The 21927-nt window shown below is 40.0% G+C and overlaps 1 protein-coding gene across 4 annotated transcripts in view; it reads left to right on the top strand.

The window, feature by feature from the left end:
* The window catches only part of METTL24 (methyltransferase like 24), a 123572-nt gene that overhangs the window by 42429 nt on the left and 59216 nt on the right, over window positions 1–21927 (top strand). For 3 of the 4 annotated variants that reach the window (XM_074036882.1, XM_045391664.3, XM_045391663.3), the window contains exons 3-4: window positions 450–589; window positions 19107–19335. In XM_074036882.1, coding sequence (XP_073892983.1) covers window positions 450–589; window positions 19107–19335 — 369 coding nt within the window. The remainder of the gene's footprint in view (window positions 1–449; window positions 590–19106; window positions 19336–21927) is intronic. The other variant, XM_065543215.2, reaches the window with a different exon arrangement.

Raw genomic sequence — 21927 nt, 5'->3', positions numbered from 1 at the left:
CTTATAGTAGGCCCTCTGTGGGTAATGAAGACGTGTGTGCATGGTGAGCACTGTTCTCTGTGTCTGGAATGCCCTTCTTGGTCCAAGTCTCCCGGTTCATCCTCCAGGACTAGCACCCCTCTACAAAGCCTTCCTGCCACCACCGCTCCTCCCACATTTTGCTCCTGATTTGTTCTGCCCTGCACACCCTGTGCACATGGCTACAGCAGCTCTTAAATTCTCTCCAAACCTGCATATATTCTCCATGAGATTACTTATTATCTGGTCATTGAAATTCCTCCAAACACTTTATAGCAGTCTTGTGGTTCCCTGGGGAGGGGAGTAGTTAGCATTGGAGGAGGATATAACTTTCCTATTATGGTTTTCAGGGATGGGGAAGCAATAAGTCCCTACCTGCTATTTATCATCCAACATTTCAAATTATTCACATTGATTTCCAATCTTTACAGATTGCATGCAATCACATGAATACAGACAGCCTGGCTACTGACTCTAGTCCTACACACAAGCCCTGGTCAGTGTGTCTTGACGACAGGTTCAATTTAGCTCATCAAATCCGCAACAAGCAGTGCCGCCTCTACTCCTTAGGGTGAGTACTTTTTTTACAGCAGAAGAAAACACAAACACTGCCTCAGGCAGCTCAGACCTTTTGAGCAACACAAAGTTGGAAAATGGTTGCAGTGTATAACAGGTGCCATGCTTTGCTTCCTGTCATTGTTTCAGACAGATCTGTCTGTTGTGTAACTGAAGGCATGTACAGATCACCGAGATCTCCGTGGTCAGAGGCACTTTCCCTCCCATTCTGCTGGTAACAAGTTGGAAGCCCCCATTCTCAGCATGTGGATGATCCTCTGGGTGAAACCAGTGATTTCCAGCTAGACTAAGAGGATCCTTAGTATAAGGAGAGAAGAATATTACTGTGTGCCGAAAAAAAAAAAAAAAAGAGAGAGAGAGAGTATGTTAGATTTTTTTTTTTTCCTTGAAAGGGGATCTCACTCTGTCACCCAGGCTGGAGTGCAGTGGCACAATCACGGCTCACTGCAACCCCTGCCTCCAAGGCTCAAGTCATCCTCCCACTGTAGTCTCCCAAGTAGCTGGGACCACAGGCACACACCCACCACACCCGGCTAATTTTTTGTATTTTTGGTAGAGACAGGGTTTTGCCATGCTGCCCAGGTTGGTCTTGAACTCCTGAGCTCAAGCGATCCACCTGCCTCGGCCTCCCAAAGTGCTGGGATTACAGGTGTGAGCTGCTGCACCTGGCCATATGTTAGAAATTTTATGCACAGTTATGATGTATAAACCAATACCAATAATGGCTATTGTTAGATTTGTATGTTTTATACCAATGATAAATCTGTATCTAGTTATATTTTTAAAAGGAACAAAAGGGAACTCTTATAAAAAACTATGTCATTTTGTCAAAACTGAGAAAAATTTATATCCAGTTATTCAGGTTGAAAATGACCTAGATGTACAAATGGATTAAGTGAGCTTTTTTGTAAAAGGATGGCTACAAAGTAATGGGACTATTTCACCAAATACACCAGTACTTACATAAAAACAGTTCCGAACTTACAAATGATATATGGCTCAAGAAAAAGAAGACAGGAGGAAATTATTTTTGTCGGGAACATCCTGTTCCATAGACTCTTTGTAAGGGCAATGTAGATTCTTAGGCTAGACCACTGAAGTCTTTAAGTCTTTTATAAACAGCACTGGGGACCCTAATGTGACATTGATTGTCTCCACGTCACATGCTTCCTCCTCACCTGTAGGTTTCATCACTTCTAGAGTCTACATTCAGGCCCAGGTACGACAACTACGAGCTAGAATCCTGGGTGGTCAGGGTTAGGGGCAGACATCTGGGCGATGTGGAGACCTACCCAAAGATTCCAAGGTAGAGAGAATCAGCATCACTGTCAAACTATAACAAACAAGAATTACCAGTCATTGTGGATTTTATTCTTTCAAAAACAAAAGAAGAGTTTAAAGATAGGGAAACATTCTCATATGGGTTAAATGAAGAGCAATGGTGTGTATCGGTGGAGCTTGGCACATACTAGGCACACAATACGTACTTGCCATGTAGAAGATCGCTGGAGAGGAGAGACTAGAGACGAAAGCTGGTTATGCTGTGATGGAAGTGTGGAGGCTGTGGATTGGAAGATGAGATACTCAGCCAGTTGATGGGCAGAGCTCTCTTTCTGGAAGCCCACCAGCCCACCTTCAAGATTGGAGGGAGGATGGGAAGTTGTGACAGCAGAATTTATTTTATGTCACATTAAAAATGTCTGAAAGTGGGTCATAAAAAGTGGCATAGTACCACATGCAAGTTGCTCCTGTTTTCTTGCTCCAAATTGCCTCTGTATTTTACTTAATATTTTACGCCCTGGGATAATTTCATTTAAAGGGATAACTGAGTAAAATAAAACTTAGAAAGGAGTTTTGGGGGAAAGTTTCTAAATTCCTTTTTGCTTTCCTTATACTTCAGAGCTGTTGGATAAGATAGCTCTGCAGGAAGAGTTCAGATTATTACATGTAAAAAGGTAGTTTCCTATTTTAAAATATTTTTATTGACACACAATATTTGTACAAATTAATGGGGTACATGTGATATTTTGTTACAGGCATAGCATGCGTAGTAATCAAGTCAGGGCCTTTAGAGTATCCATCACCTCGAGCATTGATCATGTCTATGTTTTGGGAGCATTTCCAGTCCTCTCTTCTAGCTATTTTGAAATATAAAATTTATGGTTGTTAACTGTAGTCACCCTACTCTGCTTTCAAATATTGGAACTTATTCCTTCTGAGGGAGGAAAATAGGCTCTGGAGGCAGGGAACATAAGGCCAATTCACACTTCAGCTATGACAGGGCATTTCCTTTCCGTAGGGCATATGCCCAGTAAATGACTTTGTAACTTTACTTGGTCCTCTTCATTTACATAGGGTGTACACAAGTAACCAATGTAAACCTCTAGAGGGTATTTAAACCCTCAAAAATTCTGCAACAGGGCCCTTGAACCCCTATACTCCGGCCTGTTCCCACACTGTGGAGTGTACTTTCATTTTCAATAAATCTCTGCTTTTGTTGCTTCATTCTTTCCTTGCTTTGTTTGTGCATTTTGTCCAATTCTTTGTTAAAGGTGCCAAGAACCTGGACGCCCCTGCACTGGTAACACTTTTATCTAACTGTATGTTTGTACCCGTTAAACAACCTCTCTTCACTTCCCCTCAGACACCCTTCCCAGCCTCTGATAACCATCATTCTACTCTCTCTACCTCCATGAGGTCAACTTTTTAACTCCAGCATATGAGTGAGGAGATGCAATATTTGTCTTTCTGCGTCTGACTTGTTTCATTTAACATGCTGACCTCCAGTTCCAAACATGTTGCTGCAAATGACAGGATTTTATTCTTTTTTTTAATGGCCAAATAGTATTCCATTGTGTATACACGCCACATTTTCTTTATCTATTTATCACTAATGGACACTTAGCTTGACTCCATATCTTTGTTATTGTGAATAGTGCTGCAATAAACATGGGGGTGCAGGCATCCCTTTGATATACTGCTTTCCCTTCCTTTGGATATATACCCAGAAGTAGGATTGCTGGATTGTATGGTAGTCCTATTTTCAGTCTTTTGAAAAATCTCCACACTGTCTTCCATAATGGCTATACGGATTTACATCCCCATAATCAGTGTGTAAAAGTTCCCTTTTCTCCAAATTCCTTGCCAGTATCTGTTATTTTTTGTCTTTTTAATAATAGCCATTCTAACTGCGATAAGATAATATCTCATTTTGGTTTTGATGTACATTTTCCTGATGATTAGTGAGGCTGAGCAGTTTTTCACATATTTATTCAAAAGAAAAATAGACAAATGGGACTGTATGAAACCAAAAAGCTTCTGCACAGCAAAAGAAACTATCAACAGAGTGAAGAGACAACCTGTTCAATGGGAGAAAATATTTGCAAACTATTTATCCATCAAGTGACTAATATCCAGAATATACAAGGAACTCAAACAACTCCATTGCAAAACAAACAAACAAAAATTCTATGAAAAAGTGGGCAAAGGACATGAACAGACATCTCTCAAAAGAAGTTTCTTATTTTCATTTAAATGTTTACCATTGAAAATTAACTTTGGGGCCAGGCGCAGTGGCTCACGCCTGTAATCCCAGCAGTTTTTGAGGCTGAGGCAGGCAGATCACTTGAGGTCAGGAGTTCGAGACCAGCCTGGCCAACATGGTGAAACCCCGTTTCTACTAAAAATACAAAAATTAGCCAGGCATGGTGGTGCATGCCTCTTGTCCCAGCTACTCAGGATGCTGAGGCTGGAGAATCACTTGAACCCAGGAGGCAGAGGTTGCAGTGAGCCGAGATTGTGCCACTGCACTCCAGCCTGGGTGACAGAGCAAGACTCCGTCTAAAAAAAAAAAAAGGAAAAAAGAAAAGAAAATCAACTGTGTAAAGAGCATCTGAATTCCACTGGGAAAAGAAATGAATAGATGACAATGGCCAATATTTTCCTAAAAACATGAAAGCACTTACTTAATTGAAAACTGAAACTAAAGAAAATATTTCTGATGCCTAAAAAAAGATGCTTTGGGTTGTGAGTAATTATGTTGATTGCACTTACTAAGGCTCCAGGACCCAGACAAGTATGCCCCTGTTCAGGTTGAATTGCTTGCCTGGGGCACAAGTAGATAACTGGCTGACAATACCTCAACTGATACTGAGGGAAGAGTGAGACCCAGACCAGAATTGGTGGTCCTGAAATTAGGAGTGAGAACAGGGAAGGTGGCCCCGGGTTCCCAGCACCAGGGAGTGTCAGAACAGTTTTGAGCTAGGTAGGGAGGGCAGGTGGTAAGTGAATTGTGTGGCCGTCTATGTAGGCAGGACGTGCTCCTAGTCCCAGGGCCGCAGCAGCAACAAGACCGTGCCACTGCTATACCCAGTAATTCCCAGGCAAACCGAAGACAATGGATGCAGCTGCAGCTGGGAGTAACTTCCTGGCAGGAGGGCAAGGAGGGCTCCAGGGACACAGGGAGTCAGAAGACAGAGGCTGATGGCCCCACCTTCTAATCTGTCTCATCTCCTTTCCTCCACCCCTAAGAACTGAAGCAGATATCACCTCCATCTTCTCTTTGATGGCTGAAGTTTATTTACTAGGAGTCAAAGCTTTTTATTCCACAGTTAGTGGAAAAGGCATTTGTCTGTGAGCGTGCACTCTATGTCATGTTCAGTTGAAAATGAAAATTAGATCCTTTTCAGTTTTGAAATGAGGTAGACTAGACCAATTAAGATGGAGAAGACACTGAAAAGAAAGGTACAGATTGTGGAGAAAGGGATAGAGAAGAGAAAAAAGGAGAGCCTGTGGGTTCGGATGACAATATCATCTACATAATGACTTTAGACATTATGTAGGCCTGGCCTGCAAGTCTTCTTGTGTCTGGAGTGGGGAAGGGTGATGGTGGGGCAGTGGAGGGGAGGGTGGGGATGAGAGTGGTAGATAAAGTGAAAGGGGAAAATCACCTTTTCTCCTTTTTATGTCAAAGATTGTATTTTAGGGGTAGGCATGGGCATGAGAGGAAAGATTTGAAAAGGGCTAATACATAGGTACATATTTTTTGTCTCTTTTAGTTCTGTTGTAGGTTGTGCTTTTTAGTTTCAAGACATAAATTCTCTCAGTCTAAGATAGTAGATGATTTCATAAGTGACACATGGTTAGATAGCAAGAGCCCATATTTTATACAGGAAATCTGGGACCTTTGGTTACCATGAGCATTTCCAGAAGAATGAAAGAGCCAAATATTTTCATCTTATAATAGTTTAACACAGCAGGAAGAGTGTTCGTCTAGTGTATGTGAAAACCATGGACCTCAAGCTTCCTTTTTGGGCATTTTTCCCCCTATTACCCTTTCCATGAAAATTTAAAACCATAGATATACTGTACGTCTATTTATGTAATATGTACATATCTGTGCTTTATAAATAAAAAGAGGAAGGGTTTGTTTTTGTTCTGCCCCTAAGAATACATTTTACCCTTTGGGAGTGATTTCGTCTGATAAGGTTTGTCTGTGTCCCCACCCAAATCTCATCTTGTAGCTCTCATAATTCCCACAGGTTGTGGGAGGGACCTGGTGGGAGATAATTGAATCATGGGGACAGGTCTTTCCCATGCTGTCTCATGACAGTGAATAAGATATCTGATGGTTTTAAATACAGGAGTTTCCCTGCACAACCTTTTTTTGCCTGCTGCCATCCATATAAGACATGACTTGCTCCTCCTTGCCTTCTGCCACGATTCTGAGGCCTCCTCAGACACGTGTAACTGTGATACAATTACACCTCTTTCTTTTGCAAATTGTCCAGTCTTGAGTATGTCTTTATCAGCAGTGTGAAAATGAACTAATACATCGTCCCTTTTGAGGATATGTTTTAGATAAAATGTGGCATTTCGTGTAAGGTTATTTAGTAAAAATAAACAATTATAAAGTGTTTTTACCCAGTACTGTGTCATTTATGCTTTAGGAAGACTATTTCTCCCCCTCTGATAGTTGGCAGCTTGAAGATCTAGATAGATATTTGGCCAGATTCTGTGGTTCCTGCTAGGATGAAGAATGGAGGACTGAAACTCCTAGGGAAAACATTAATTATCTTACCTCTTTTAACTCTCTGCCTTCAACGGGAAGGTTAAAAACTTTCCCTGTCTTTGCTCTGAGTTCATTTTATTTGTTTTTTTTTACCTTTTAAAAAATGCTTGTTAAAATATATTTCACATGCCATACAATTCATCCATTTAAAATATACAATTCCATGGCTCTTTTAGTCACTATAGTCAATTTTAGAACATTTTCATTACCCCGAAAAGGAAGCCTCTGTACCCAGTAGCAGTCACTCTCAATTTCCCTCCAACCCTCTTCTCTCCATCCCCAGTCCCCCATCCTTAGGCAATCACTATTCTACTTTCTGTTTGTGTAGATTCACCCATTCTGGACATTTCACATAAATAAAAGCGTATAATATGTGACGTTTTGTGACTGGTTTCTTTCACTTAGCATAATATTTTCAAGGTTCAGCCACATTGCAGCATGTATCAGTACTTCATCCCCTTTTATGGCTGAGTAATATTCCATTGTATGAATTTTGGTATGGTTATATCACATTTTATTTATTCATTCATCAGTTGATAGACATTTGGGTTGGTTCCACTTTTTGGTGTTTATGAATAATGTTGCTATGAACATTCCTGTACAAGTTTTTATGTGGACATATGTTTTCATTTCTCTTGGCTATATACCATTTTGCATTCCCGCCAGTAATCTATGAGGTTTCCTATTTCTCCCTATCCTTCCCTACACTTACTATTATTGATCATTCTGATTGTAGCCATCCTAGCGGATATGAAGTGGTATCTCACTGTGGTTTTCATTTGTATTTGTAATGATCTTCAGCATCTCTTCATGTGCTTATGTTCTGAGTTTTTTGTTCCTGGAGAACATCAAAGGCCATTCACTTTAATACTTTCAGGACTATTTTTAAAAGAATAATCAAGGGCCTGAAACAGTGCCACAACCCACCCCTTCTGCCCTTCAGCAGCGTTAAACGGCATGGGACTACAGTACCACTTGCAGCTTGTCCAAAGAACACCTTTATACAATTTGGGAAAGGGCACCCCTCCCTCAAGAACTTTTACTGCTAGAAAATCATTTTTATGGTGATTATGATGGGAATGACATCTCCCAGAGTTGTCCAGTGCACAGTCCACACAACTGCCTGCAGGGATCCTAGTTGTTTTTCTCTAAGACATTAGAGAAAGAGGATCACGATGGTTCCAATATTATTCTATTACCTTTGAAAATTTAGCCCTGTAAATCTCCCCCTTCCTATTTCTTCAACAGCTCTCAGATTTAATGGTCCTATGTTGAAAAGTTGGTAGTTATTTCTAACCCCAGCATTAATATATGCAAAACAATATTGTCAGGATGAATTACATAATTTTGTTTCTTCCCCACAGAGAGGGAGAGGTTGCAGTCTTAATTGAAAGGTATATAGCTTTGAATATACATATTAACTGGTTAATTATTTCAGAAATGGGTTGTAGCAGGAACTACTCATTGTCCCTCAATATTTATTCTCCCCTTCTTTTTTTGTAACAGAACTCCTAATATTAGCAGGGCACATGGCCACCTTTCTGATGGCTGTATTTCCTAGCCTTCCATGTAGCTGTAAATGGCCACATGAATAGCTTTAAGCAGTGAGCTACAAATGGAAGTGGTGTGTGCAACTTCTAGGCCACGTCCCCAAGAAGACAGGATGAGACTATCACTTCCCCTTTTACCTTTCCTCATGGCCAAGGTACAAAAAATGGAATAGTTGTCTTAGACCTTGAGATGGAAGCCATATGATCTATACTTCTTGCCTCATTAAATAAACATTAAATAAAATATTTCTGTCAAGCAAAATTTTCTATTTGTATTCTCCTTCTAGTTAAATAGCAGCAGAACATGATTTCCTTATAGACTACATATGTTTTCGCTGTAAATAATGGTTGTCTTTTTATTATAATTATTTGTTCAAAAATCTCTCTTCATTACTACTTTGTGAACTTCTTCAGATCAAGGACCATGTTTAATTTATCCATTTGTCCCTGGTGTCCAGTGTAGTTCCTTGCACATGTAAAATGCTCTGTAAATATTTGTTTATGAACATGAATATGTCAGTGAAATATAGCTCACCACAGGCAATATTTGGATATTGAATATTGTACTGTGTGTTCTGGGAATTCCAGACCCTGCCTCATAGTTTTATTTCACTTAGGGCAGCATTTTGTAGGTCTGTCTGTCATCATTCATCTATTCAGCACTGAGGATTTAGAAATGAGCAAGATTGACATAGCCCTTCTCCTCATGGAGCATTACTGTCTGGTAACGGACAGTTCCCTAGACCTGTGATCACAAATATTCCTTCCATGATCCTGTGTCCTGTGCTCATCAGCAACCAGGTGGTGTATAGAGAGCACGTGCTCTGGGTCTACCTGGATTGGATTTGACTCCTGGTTTACCACTTTGGGCCATGTTTTGTAACACCTGTGCATATTACATTTGCTCCTCCTCTTGCTTTTTACATGACCACAAACTTGACCAATTTCAACTACACTTGAAGAAGTACCATTTCAAATAAATGAAAGTAAGAACTTTATATATCATTTAACAGAATATACTTTATTACATTCCAATGTGATACATGTTTATATATTAAGATTATAGTAAAAGTATAACGTAAATTAATCCAAAAATTACAAATTATAAATAGTTTTATGTTATCTAATGTATTATATAAAAGTCTCCCACTATTTAATGACTAACTTATATGTGTATGTGTGTGCTTATGATATTTATAATAGAGAAACACTTGTATATATGTAGAAAATTTCGGAAAAGATATATAAAAAACTGCTAAACATGATAATCTCTGGAAATTAATGGCTAAAATTTCTAGTGGTAAAAAAACTCTTTTCATCTTTTTTAGTTTTATTTTATTTAAATAATATTTACTTATTTATTTATTTATACTTTAAGTTCTGGGACACATGTGCAGAACGTGCAGGTTTGTTACATAGCTATACATGTGCCATGGTGGTTTGCTGCACCCATCAAACCGTCATCTACATTAGGTATTTCTCCTAATGCTATCCCTCCCCTTACCCCCCACCCCCCGACAGGCCCCGGTGTGTGATGTTTCCCTCCCTATGCCCATATGTTCTCATTGTTCACCTCCCACTTACGAGTGGGAACATGTGGTGTTCGGTTTTCTTTTCCTGTGTTAGTTTGCTGAGAATGGTGGTTTCCAACTTCATCCATGTCCCTGCAAAGGAAATGAACTCACCCTTTTTTATGGCTGTATAGTATTCCATATTGGATATGTGCCACATTTTCTTTATCCAGTCTAACATTGTGGGCATTTGGGTTGGTTCCAAGTCTTTGCTATTGTGAATAGTGCTGCAATAAACATACGTGAGCATGTGTCTTTATAGTAGAATGATTTATAATCCTTTGGGTATCTACCCAGTAATGGGACAGCTGGGTCAAATGGTATTTATGGTTCTAGATCCTTGAGGAATCATCACACTGTTTTCCACAATGGTTGAACTAATTTACACTCCCACCAACAGTGTAAAAGCGTTCCTGTTTCTCCACATCCCCTCCAGCATCTGTTGTTTCCTGACTTTTAAATGATTGCCATTCTAACTGGCATGAGATGGTATCTCACTGGGGTTTTGATGTACATTTCTCTAATTAACATGATGATGAGATTTTTTTCATGTTTTTTGGCCACATAAATGTCTTCTTTTGAAAAGTCTCTGTTCATATCCTTTGCCCAATATTTGATGGAGTTGTTTGTTTTTTTCTTGTAAATTTGTTTAAGTTCCTTGTAGATTCTGGATATTAGCCCTTTGTCAGATGGATAGATTGCAAAAATTTTTTCCCATTCTGTAGGTTGCCTGTTCACTCCGATGATACTTACTTTTGCTGTGCAGAAGCTCTTTAATTTAATTTGATCCCACTTGTCAATTTTGGCTTTTGTTGCCATTGCTTTTGGTGTTTTAGTCGTGAAGTCTTTGCCTATGCCTATGTCCTGAATGGTATTACCTAGGTTTTCTTCTAGGGTTTTTATGGTTTTAGGTCTTACATTTAAATCTTTAATCCATTGAATTAATTTTAATTAATGCTTCCTTTAGGAGCTTGAGTTAATTTTAATTGATGCTTCCTTTAGGAGCTCTTGTAAGGCAGGCCTGGTGGAGACAAAATACCTCAGCATTTCCTTGCCTGTAAAGGATTTTATTTCTCCCTCACTTATGAAGCTTACTTTGGCTGGACATGAAATTCTGGGTTAAAATTATTTTCTTTAAAAATGTTGAACATTGACCCCCACTCTCTTCTAGCTTGTAGGGTTTCTGCAGAGAGATCCGCTGTTAATCTGACGGGCTTCCCTTTGTAGACCTTTCTCTCTGGCTGCCCTTAACATTTTTCCTTTGTTTCAACCTTGGTGAATCTGATGATTATGTGTCTTGGCGTTGCTCTTCTCAAAGAGTGTTTGTGGTGTTCTCTGTATTTTCCGAATTTGAATGTTGGCCTGTCTTGCTACGTTGAGGAAGTTCTCCTGGATAATATCCTGAAGTGTGTTCCATTCTCCCCGTCACTTTCAGGTACACCAATCAGATGTAGGTTTGGTCTTTTCACATAGTCCCATATTTCTTGGAGGCTTTGTTCGTTCCTTTTCATTGTTTTTTCTCTAATCTTGTCTTCACACTTTATTTCATCAAGTTGATCTTCAATCTCTGATATCCTTTCTTCCACTTGATTGATTCGGCTATTGATATTTGTGTATGGTTCATGAAGTTCTCGTGCTGTGTTTTTCATCTTCATCAGGTCATTCATGTTCTTCTCTAAACTAGTTATTTTAGTTAGCATTTCTAACCTGTTATCAAGGTTCTTAGCTTCCTTGCATTGGGTTAGAACATGCTCCTTTAGCTCAGAAGAGTTTGTTATTAACCACCTTCTGAAGCCTACTTCTGTCAATTTGTCAAATTCATTCTCCGTCCAGTTTTGTTTCCTTGCTGGCAAGGAGTTGTGATCCTTTGGAGGAGAAGAGGTGTTCTGGTTTTTGGAATTTTCAGCCCTTTTGCACTGATCTTTGCTCATCTTCATGGATTTATCTACCTTTGGTCTTTGCTGTTGGTGGCCTTCAGATGGAGTTTTTGCCTGGTCATCCTTTTTGTTGATGTTGATTCTATTGCTTTCTGTTAGTTTTTTTTCTAACAGTCAGGGCCCTCTTCTGCAGGTCTGCTGGAGTTTGCTGGGGGTCCACTCCAGACCCTGTTTGCCTGGGTATAACCAGCAAAGGTTGCAGAACAGCAAAGATTGCTGCCTGCTCCTTCCTCTGGAAGCTTTGTCCCAGAGGGGCACCTGCCAGATGCCAGCCGGAGCTCTCCTGTATGAGGAGAGCTCATGTAGGAGCTCCCTGTAGACCCCTGCTGGGAGGTGTCTCCCTGTCAGGAGGCATAGGGGTCAGGTACCCACTTGCAGAGGCAGTCTGTACCTTATCAGAGCTCAAGTGCTGTGCTGGGAGATCCACTGCTGTCTTCAGAGCCAGCAGGCAGGAACATTTAAGTCTGCTGCAGCTGCACCCACAGCCTCCCCTTCCCCAGGTGCTCTGACCCAGGGAGATGGACGTTTTATCTATAAGTCCCTGATGGGTTGCTGCATTTCTTTCAGAGATGCCCTGACCAGACAGGAGGAATCTAGAGAGGCAGTCTGGCTGCAGCAGCTTTGAGGCGCTGTGGTGGGCTCTGCTCAGTCCAAACATCCCAGAGGCTTTGTTTACACTGTGAAGGGAAAACCACCTACTTAAGCCTCAGTAATGGTGGACGCCCCTCCCCACACCAAGCTCGAGCATCCCAGGTCAACTTCGACTGTGGTGCTAGCAGCGAGAATTTCAAGCCAATGGATCTTAGCTTGCTGGGCTCCTTGGGGGTGGGATCTGCTGAGCGAAACCATTTGGCTCCCTGGCTTCAGTCCCTTTTCCAGGGGAGTGTCCAGGCACCACTGGGGTATGAAAAAAAAAAAAAAAAAAAAAAACTCCTGCAGCTAGCTCAGTGTCTGACCAAACGGCTGCCCCGTTTTGTGCTTGAAACCCAAGGCCCTGGTGGTGTAGGCACCCAAAGGAATCTCCTGGTCTGTGGGTTGTGAAGACCGTGGGAAAAGCGTAGTATCTGGGCCGGAATGCACGGTTCCTCACGGCTTCCCTTCACTAGGGGAGGGAGTTACCGATCCCTTGTGCTTCCTGGGTGAGGCAACACTCCACCCTGCTTCTGCTCGCCTTCTGTGGGATGCACCCACTGTCTAACCAGTCCCAGTGAGATGAGCCGGGTACCTCGGTTGGAAATGCAGAAATTGCCCGCCTTCTGCATTGATTTCACTGGGAGCTGCAGACTGGAGCTGTTTCTATTTGGCCATCTTGCCCAGAAACTCTTTTCATTTTACATACTTCTTAGAACTTGAATTATTTCTATGTGTGTTTATTTGTTTAATTATCAGCAACTAGTTTAAATAGAAAACATATCAATATATAATAAAGTGTCTTAAACAAACAATTACAGAATTGTATGTAGCTAATTTACTTTTTTGAGATATATATACATCAATATTGTTTCTTGAAGACAACATTCTGACAATTCAGAGGAAGAAATTATTCACATATTTCACTCCAGATTTATATACAAATTATATGTAACGAGTACTTTTTTGACATAATGTTCTCTTAATAAACTATAAAATTGCCCTTGATCTACAATAACACTGCTTTGTTCATCTAAGTTTTGACTAATTAAGTGAAAATTCCTTTTGGATATGTGAGTTCTACAATATTCTGATCTATATAAAAACAAATTTATCTACAAGAAAAATGCTTTGTAGTTTCAACTGCATCTCTTGAATTTATATTTAATGCCAGGTGTATCAGTTAGCTATTGGTTGTGTAATCACTCTAAAACTCAGTGGCTTAACAATCACCATTATTTACTGTTGCTTGTATGTCTTTACTCTTGCTTGTATGTCTGCAGGTTAGCTGGGCTTCAGTTGATCCAGGCTGGGCTCAGCTGCGAGGCTTTCTTTCTTTCTTTCTTTTTTTCGTTATTATACTTTAATAATGTTTATCAAATAGTAAATAACTAATAATGTAAATATAAAATGTAAAAATATAAAATAACTATTGTACATGTGCACAATGTGCAGGTTTGTTACATATGTATACATGTGCCATGTTGGTGTGCTGCACCCATTTAACTCATCATTTACATTAGGTATATCTCCTAATGCTAGCCCTCCCTCTCCCCTCCCCCCACCCCATAACAGGCCCCAGTGTGTGGTGTTCCCCACCCTGTGTCCAAGTGTTCTCATTGTTCAATTCCCACCTATGAGTGAAAACATAAAGTGTTTGGTTTTCTGTCCTTGCAATAGTTTGCTCAGAATGATGATTTCCAGCTTCACCCATTCCCTACAAAGGACATGAACTCATCCTTTTTAATGGCTGCATAGGCCTATTCCATGGTATATATGTGCCACAGTTTCTTAATCCAGTCTATCATTGATGGACATTTGGGTTGGTTCCAAGTCTTTGCTATTGTGAATAGTGCTGCAATAAACATACATGCGCATGTGTCTTTATAGCAGCATGATTTATAATCCTTTAGGTGTATACCCAGTAATGGGATGGCTGGGTCAAATGGTATTTCTAGTTCTAGATCCTTGAGGAATCGCCACATTGTCTTCCACAATGGTTGAACTAGTTTACAGTCCCACCAACAGTGTAAAAGTGTTCCTGTTTCTCCACATCCTCTCCAGCACCTGTTGTTTCCTGACTTTTTAATGATAGCCATTCTAACTAGTGTGAGATGGTATCTCATTGTGGTTTTGATTTGCATTTCTCTGATGACCAGTGATGATGAGCATTTTTTCATGTGTCTGTTGGCTGCATACATGTCTTCTTTTGAGAAGTATCTGTTCATATCCTTCACCTACTTTTTGATGGGGTTGTTTGATTTTTTCTTGTAAATTTGTTTGAGTTCTTTGTAGATTCTGGATATTAGCCCTTTGCCAGATGGGTAGATTGTAAAAATTTTCTCCCATTCTGTAGGTTGCCTGTTTACTCTGATGGTAGTTGCTTTTGCTGTGCAGAAGCTCTTTAATTTAATTAGATTCCATTTGTCAATTATGGCTTTTGTTGCCATTGCTTTTGGTGTTTTAGACATGAAGTGTTTGCCAATGTCTATGTCCTGAATGATATTGCCTAGGTTTTTTTCTAGGGTTTTTATGGTTTTGGGTCTGACATTTAAGTCTTTAATCCATCTTGAATTAACTTCTGTATAAGGTGTAAGGAGGGGATCCAGTTTCAGCTTTCATATGGCTAGCCAGTTTTCCCAGCACCATTTATTGAATAGGAATCCTTTCCCCATTGCTTGTTTTTGTCAGGTTTGTCAGTGATCAGATGGTTGTAGATGTATGGTATTATTTCTGAGGGCTCTGTTCTGTTCCATTGGTCTATATCTCTGTTTTGATAGCAGTACCATGCTGTTTTGGTTACTGTAGCCTTGTAATATAGTTTGAAGTCAGGTAGCATGATGCCTCCAGCTTTGTTCTTTTGGCTTAGGATTATCTTGGCAATGTGGGCTCTTTTTTGGTTCCATATGTACTTTAAAGTAGTTTTTCCAAATCTATGAAGAAAGTTATTGTTAGCTTGATGGGGATGGCATTGAATCTATAAATTACTTTGGGCAGTATGGCCATTTTCATGATATTTATTCTTCCTATCCATGAGCATGGAATATTCTTCCATTTGTTTGTGTCCTCTTTTATTTCATTGAGCAGTGGTTTGTAATTCTCCTTGAAGAGGTCCTTCACATCCCTTGTAAGTTGGATTCCTAGGTATTTTATTCTCTTTGAAGCAATTGTGAATGGGAGTTCACTCATGATTTGGCTATCTGTTTGTCTGTTATTGGTGTATAGTGATTTTTGCACATTGATTTTGTATCCTGAGACTTTGCTGAAGTTGCTTTAATCAGTTTAAGGAGATTTTGGGCTGAGACGATAGGGTTTTCTAAATATACAATCATGTCATTTGCAAACAGGGACAATTTGACTTCCTCTTTTCCAAGTTGAATGGCCTTTATTTCTTTCTCCTGCCTGATTGCCCTGGCCAGAACTTCCAACACTATATTGAACAGGAGTGGTGAGAGAGGGCATCCCTGTCTTGTACCAGTTTTCAAAGGGAATGCTTCCTGTTTTTGCCCATTCAGTATCATATTGGCTGTGGGTTTGTCAGAAATAGCTCTTATTATTTTGAGATACGTCCCATCAATACCTAATTCATTGAGAGTTTTTAGAATGAAGGGCTTTTGAATTTTGTCAAAGAGCTTTTTCTGCATCTATTGAGATAATCATGTGGTTTTTGTCTTTGGTTCTGTTTATATGATGGATTACGTTTACTGATTTGCGTATGTTGAACCAGCCTTGCATCCCAGGGATGAAGGCCAATTATCGGATAAGCTTTTTGATGTGCTGCTGGATTCTGTTTGCCAGTATTTTATTGAGGATTTTTGCATCAAGGATTTTTGGTTTAGTCTTGGGAAGGTGTATGTGTCCAGGAATTTATCCATTTCTTCTAGATTTTCTAGTTTATTTGCGTAGAGGTGTTTATAGTATTCAGCTGAGATGGCTAAGGGAGGTTCTGTATTTTACAGAGGGCCGGCGGACTGGCTGGAGTGCAAACTCTCCAGGGTACGTTTTTATCATGATGACAGTGTAAGAGAGAGAACAGAAGCACTCAAGGCTTAGGATCTGGACTGGCATACTCCCACTTCCTTCCATAAAGCAAGGCACATGGCCAAGCCAAAAAGTCAAGAGACAGGGAAAGACTCTTTCTCATGATGAGCATGGAGTAATGTGGATGGTGCAGGGTTGAAGGAGCAGAGTCAACAAGTCAATCTGCCACATCAGATTTGATCATGGCAAACTGGGGGAAAACTGGGGCAGAGACTTGAGTGGTCTGAGCTGTGTGGATTCAATAGGAGGTAGAAAATAGGGAACAAGATCTGTTATGTGGAAGAAATGGAAGTGCTTGTGAGAGGAGTGCTGAATTTTCTTTAGGCAAAAAGGGTTGAAAAAGCTATGGCTTAGGGACATCAGAGGGCTGACTTACCATGGGATGCAGTGGGAAAAAGAGCAGTGTAGTTGGGTGAAGGGTGAGGAAGAGGCAAATGAGACTATCAGCACCCCTCCACACCCATGGAGACTGGTTGCAGGACCACTGCAAAGATCAAAATTTAGGATGCTCAAGTCCTGGATATAAAATGGTGTAATATTTGTATATAACCTATGCACATCCTCCTGCATCATTTAAATCATTTCTGGATTCCTTATAATACCTAATACAATGTAAATGCCATGTAATAGTGGTTATACTGTATTGCTTTTTATTTCTACTATTTTTAATGTTGTATTATTTTTATTTTTGTTTTTTTGAATATTTTCAATCTGCAGTTGGTTGAATTTGTGAATCAGATCTGTGGATACAGAGGGCTGCCTGTATTAAGAATGTCTAGGTGGGGTGCCATGGCTCATGCCTGTAATCCCAGCACTTTGGGAGGCCAAGGAGGGTGGATCATCTGAGGTCAGGAGTTCGAGCCCAGCCTGGGCAACATGATGAAACCCCGTCTCTACTAAAAATACAAAAGTTAGCCAGGCATGGTGGGGCACACCTGTAATCCCAGCTACTTGGGAGGCTGAAGCAGGAGAATTGCTTGAATCCCAGCAGCAGAGGTTGCAGTGAGCTGAGATCGTGCCACTGCGTATCCAGCTTGGGCGACAGAGCCAGACTCCATCTCAAAAAAAAAAAAAAAAAAAATTGTCTAGGTGGATGATCTCTGAACCGAAGGCTTATTTTAGTTAATTAAAATAAGGTAAATAGTTATTATCCGCTGAACTTGTGTATTTCCAGATTATGCAATCATCAGTCATCCCTCCGTATGGGGTTGGCAGTTGGTTCTAGGCCACCCTCTCCCCACCAACAGATACGAAAATCCACGAAATACCAAGTCTGGCTGTAGAACTCACAGATACAAAACATTGGCCCTTCATATCAGTAGGCTCCTGCATCCCATCAATGCTGTATTTCTGATCCATGTTGGTTGAATTGTGGACATGGAACCCATAGCTATGGAGGGCTGACTGTATTTATTGAAAAAAATCCACTTACAAGTGGACCCACGCAGTTCAAACCTGTGTCGTTCAATGGTCAGCTGTAGTAGAATCTACTAGATTGAAGTGTTTCTGCACTGCGTTTAGGTTCGGCCAAGTAGTGTAGCTACTCTGTGGGATTTTGGTATCCTAAATCACATATAAGTACAGTATTTGGGGCAGAGAAACCATAATCACCATTTAAAAAAATCATTCTCAGTTAATTTCATGTTTTACATTAAAACTGGTGCTTTAGGTCGGTCGCAGTGGCTCACGCCTGTAATCCCAGCACTTTGGGAGATTGAGGTGGGCAGATCACGAGGTCAGGAGTTCAAGACCAGCCCGACCAATGTGGTGAAACCCCGTCTCTACTAAAAATACAGAAATTAGCCAGGCATGGTGCCATGCGCCTATAATCCCAGCTACTAAGGAGGCTGAGGCAGGAGAATCGCTTGAACCCGGGAGGCAGAGGTTGCAGTGAGCTGAGATTGCACCACTGCACTCCAGCCTGGGCAACAGAGCGAGACTCAGTCTCAAAAAACAAAAAGAAAAACAAACAAACAAAAAACTGGTGCTTTAATCAAAGTGACAATCCTTGCACCATTAAATAAGGAATATTTCTGAGTCAATTCAATATTCGTAAGTTTATAATTTTCCATATGATGTGCTACCTATTGAGTACTTAAGTACAATTAATTCATAATTTCTTCCCCTTTTGGTGTGAATTTAGGTGAGGGAACCTTCTGCTTCTTGCGTTCTGGATGCAGCAGATTCACATACATTTGCCTTTTTTCTTATCTGCACTATTTAAAAATATATTACATTTCTAAGAAAACAGCTGTTGTCTTTAAGTCAAATTGCATATGCAGCACTGTGGCCATTAGAATGGAGACAAATTACCTCATTAGTAGAACACACCTCTCCTCAAGAGAACTAATCCTGGGGCTTATATTTTTGGACATATTCTGAGAAAATCTAAGACTATTGGATAGTCTTCTTTGTTTCATTGCTACTGTGATTTACATCACTTAAAAAAGCCAATTTGATGTTGCATCTACATGTTTGAGTATGTGATTCTCTGGTCTTTGTTTAGCAGATAATTTATCTTTCATCCAGAAGCTTTAAGCAATAATACTTTTTTGTGAAAGAAAGTTTATTGAATGTGTATATTAGCCATGGGTTAAAACAAGAGAAGGCTTGATATAACTAAGAACTTTGGCCTTGGAAGTGTTATCTTGTCAGTCCAGCACTTTGCTTCATCGCATTTTTAGTTGTTGATTTCCATCCTCTTTCTTTATAGGCTGGGAAGTGATGATACCCATTTTGAGGTCAGCATGGCTAACAATGGATGTGAAGTGCATCGTTTTGATCCTAGTGTCAAGTCAGCTCACATTCTGGAGAGTCAGCACCTTTGGTATCACCGCTTGTCCATTGACTGGCGGGATCCCCATCCAGCTGTTGCTGCCCAAAAACCACATAGCAACACCAGAAAACTGGGAAGCATTTTGAATGAATTTGGGCATCACAAGGTGAGGTTTTCATTTGATTTTTTACTTGAATAAAGTGAACAAACCCATCAGCTTTTTAAAATGCAAACCAAGAATAGCAACATTGACATTGGATTGTTGAAGGTCCAATTTTAATCTTACTAATCACCCAACATTATTTATAGAGTCAACTCTAGACATAAAGTGTTGGCAAGGATAGACATATTTAAATTGATGTGAAGATTTTAGTTGCTGTTGAGTAATGTTAATGGTCTTGTCCAAGACTAGGCAAGAAGACTAAGGAACTTACTTCTGGCATAGGCTGAAGAATACCATTTTCATTTGGCAACTGACTTACACTTTTCAGACAGAGCAAACTACTTATGTTGACCTCAAATACAAAAAAAGAAAAAAAGAAAAAAGAAATCGGGGTTATGCTTACTAAGATATTGCTTGTGTATCATGTTTCTCACTGTTGTGACGTGTTTCTCACTATTTTGAATCGCTAGGCTCTACACAGAAAATATATATAGCTTTGATTAAAATTTACTTTATAAAGTTGAATGGACATTATGTATGTTACAAATTATATAAGTATATCAAAGGATGTCAAATCTCTGCAAACATTTTATTATGAATAGACAGCAAAAAAGAAACCCAGTTTTTGAACTGTTCTTTGAAAGCAATTTTTAGTGTAGTATACCCGAGCTAATTGTATTCTGTAGGCAGATACTAGAGAATTTCTCCTGAGTGCAGTTGGCTTGTGTTTGATCTTCAGTCTTTCTTGGGTTTGGCTATTTTGGTCTGTATTCCCAGCCGGAGATGCCATGTAGTTTAGAACAGGTCAGAATGGGTGTTTCTATTTGAGAAACAGTGTGCATGAGACTCAATTTTAAACTTGAGTTGGCTTCTTGATCTTCAGTAAGAGGTTTTTCCAGGCCGGGCGCAGTGGCTCACGCCTGTAATCCCAGCACTTTGGGAGGCCGAAGCAGGCAGATCACAAGGTCAGGTGATCGAGACTATCCTGGCTAACATGGTGAAACCCTGTCTCTACTAAAAAATACAAAAAATTAGCTGGACGTGGTGGCGGGCACCTGTAGTCCCAGCTACTCAGGAGGCTGAGGCAGGAGAATGGTGTGAACCCAGGAGGCGGAGCTTTCAGTAAGCCGAGGTCACGCCACTGCACTCCAGCCTGGGCAACAGTTCGAGACTCCGTCTCAAAAAAAAAAAAAGAGGTTTTTCCCTGCATTGTTATTCCTCCTCCTCCTCTTCCCCATCTTCCTCCCTTTTCTCTGCCTCCTTTCTTCGTCTTCCTCTTCCTTCGCCCTCCTCCCCCTCTTCTTCTTCCTCCTCCTCCTCTTTTGTTCTTTAAACATCCTTTAATTAGATAGCCCATGCTTCTTCAAGAACAACTTCAAAGAATTTGCTGTTCTTTTAACACACAATTAACTACTGATTTGTATTTTACTTTGCCACCAAGGGTAACTGGTGGCATTTAATAGTCAGGAGCCTTAGTGAGACACAGGTAGGATTTTTGGGTAAAACCTCAGAAGAGAACTCCTTTTTTACATGCTGTTAATGTTTTTCATATGTGTGGGAAGAAGCAGGAGCATTTTTCAGAACCTTATTTAGGGTTTTGTTTTTTTCTTTTTTGCTGCTTGTTACCTTTGTAGATCTGTTTTTTACAGCTGAAAATTACAGGCCTAATTCTCTAATATGTCAACTTTAGATTATTCAAAGAGCTAACTACTTATTTTTTTGTGTTCAGTTAGGAGTCTTGCTGTTCCTCCTTTATGCTCTTTACATCTTAGCCCTCTCCAGCACCACTCTTCAAAGAAAAGACTGAGTAGGAGAAAAAGAGAAACTCAATGCCGTTTTGCTTATTTTTTTTTCCCCAATATTTTAGCAAAAGATTTGGTAAAGATGAGGATAAAATAAGACTTTGAAAGAGTGATCTGTGGATATAATTGATCTAACCACATTTCCTATGGGAAATGTATTTTTAGATAACAAGGTACGTACCTGAATTGTGTTTGTTTAGCTCCATGGGAGCTGCGACGGACCAACCTTTCTGCTAAGGAGAAAGCATGAGGCCTTTTGCAATGCTGCTCCTGAGATAGCAGAAATATTTACAATGATGCCTAAAAAGGAGCAATGTTTATGTTTCTAAGGCTACTTATTTTTAAAAAAAATATTTACAATGAAAGTGATCTGGCACAGAATTACCAGGAATGCATTTCCTCCTTTTTTTTTTTTTTTTAATTCCTTGTTGAAGAATTTAAAAGATACTGATATGCTTCCGTAGAGATTTTCTTTTTGGGTCAATGCTTTAAAACAAAAACAACAAAACTAAACCCATCAGCAAGTGATTGCTTTCCTTAGGAAAATGCTTCTAGGAGCTATACGGGGCCAGATAAATGGAAACCTTGTTTGTGTGTTGTAGCAAGCTCGGTCTGTTTTCATTTTTCTGCATGTACAGATAATGGTAGATAGGATGTGGCTGTGGCAGGGGAAGCAAATAGAAAAAAACACACTAACAAATGTCAGCGTTTCTGCCTTCACACCTTCACTCATTTATTCTGAAAGTGAGTGTCGATACCAAAGCGTTTTTAGCTGTTTTATTTCAGAACTTTA

This window comes from Macaca fascicularis, chromosome 4 (genome assembly GCF_037993035.2).
Source record: "Macaca fascicularis isolate 582-1 chromosome 4, T2T-MFA8v1.1".
In the NCBI taxonomy this organism is placed as follows: domain Eukaryota; kingdom Metazoa; phylum Chordata; class Mammalia; order Primates; family Cercopithecidae; genus Macaca; species Macaca fascicularis.
Note: the sequence above shows the minus strand (reverse complement) of the source record. Positions and strands in the feature narration are given on the sequence as shown.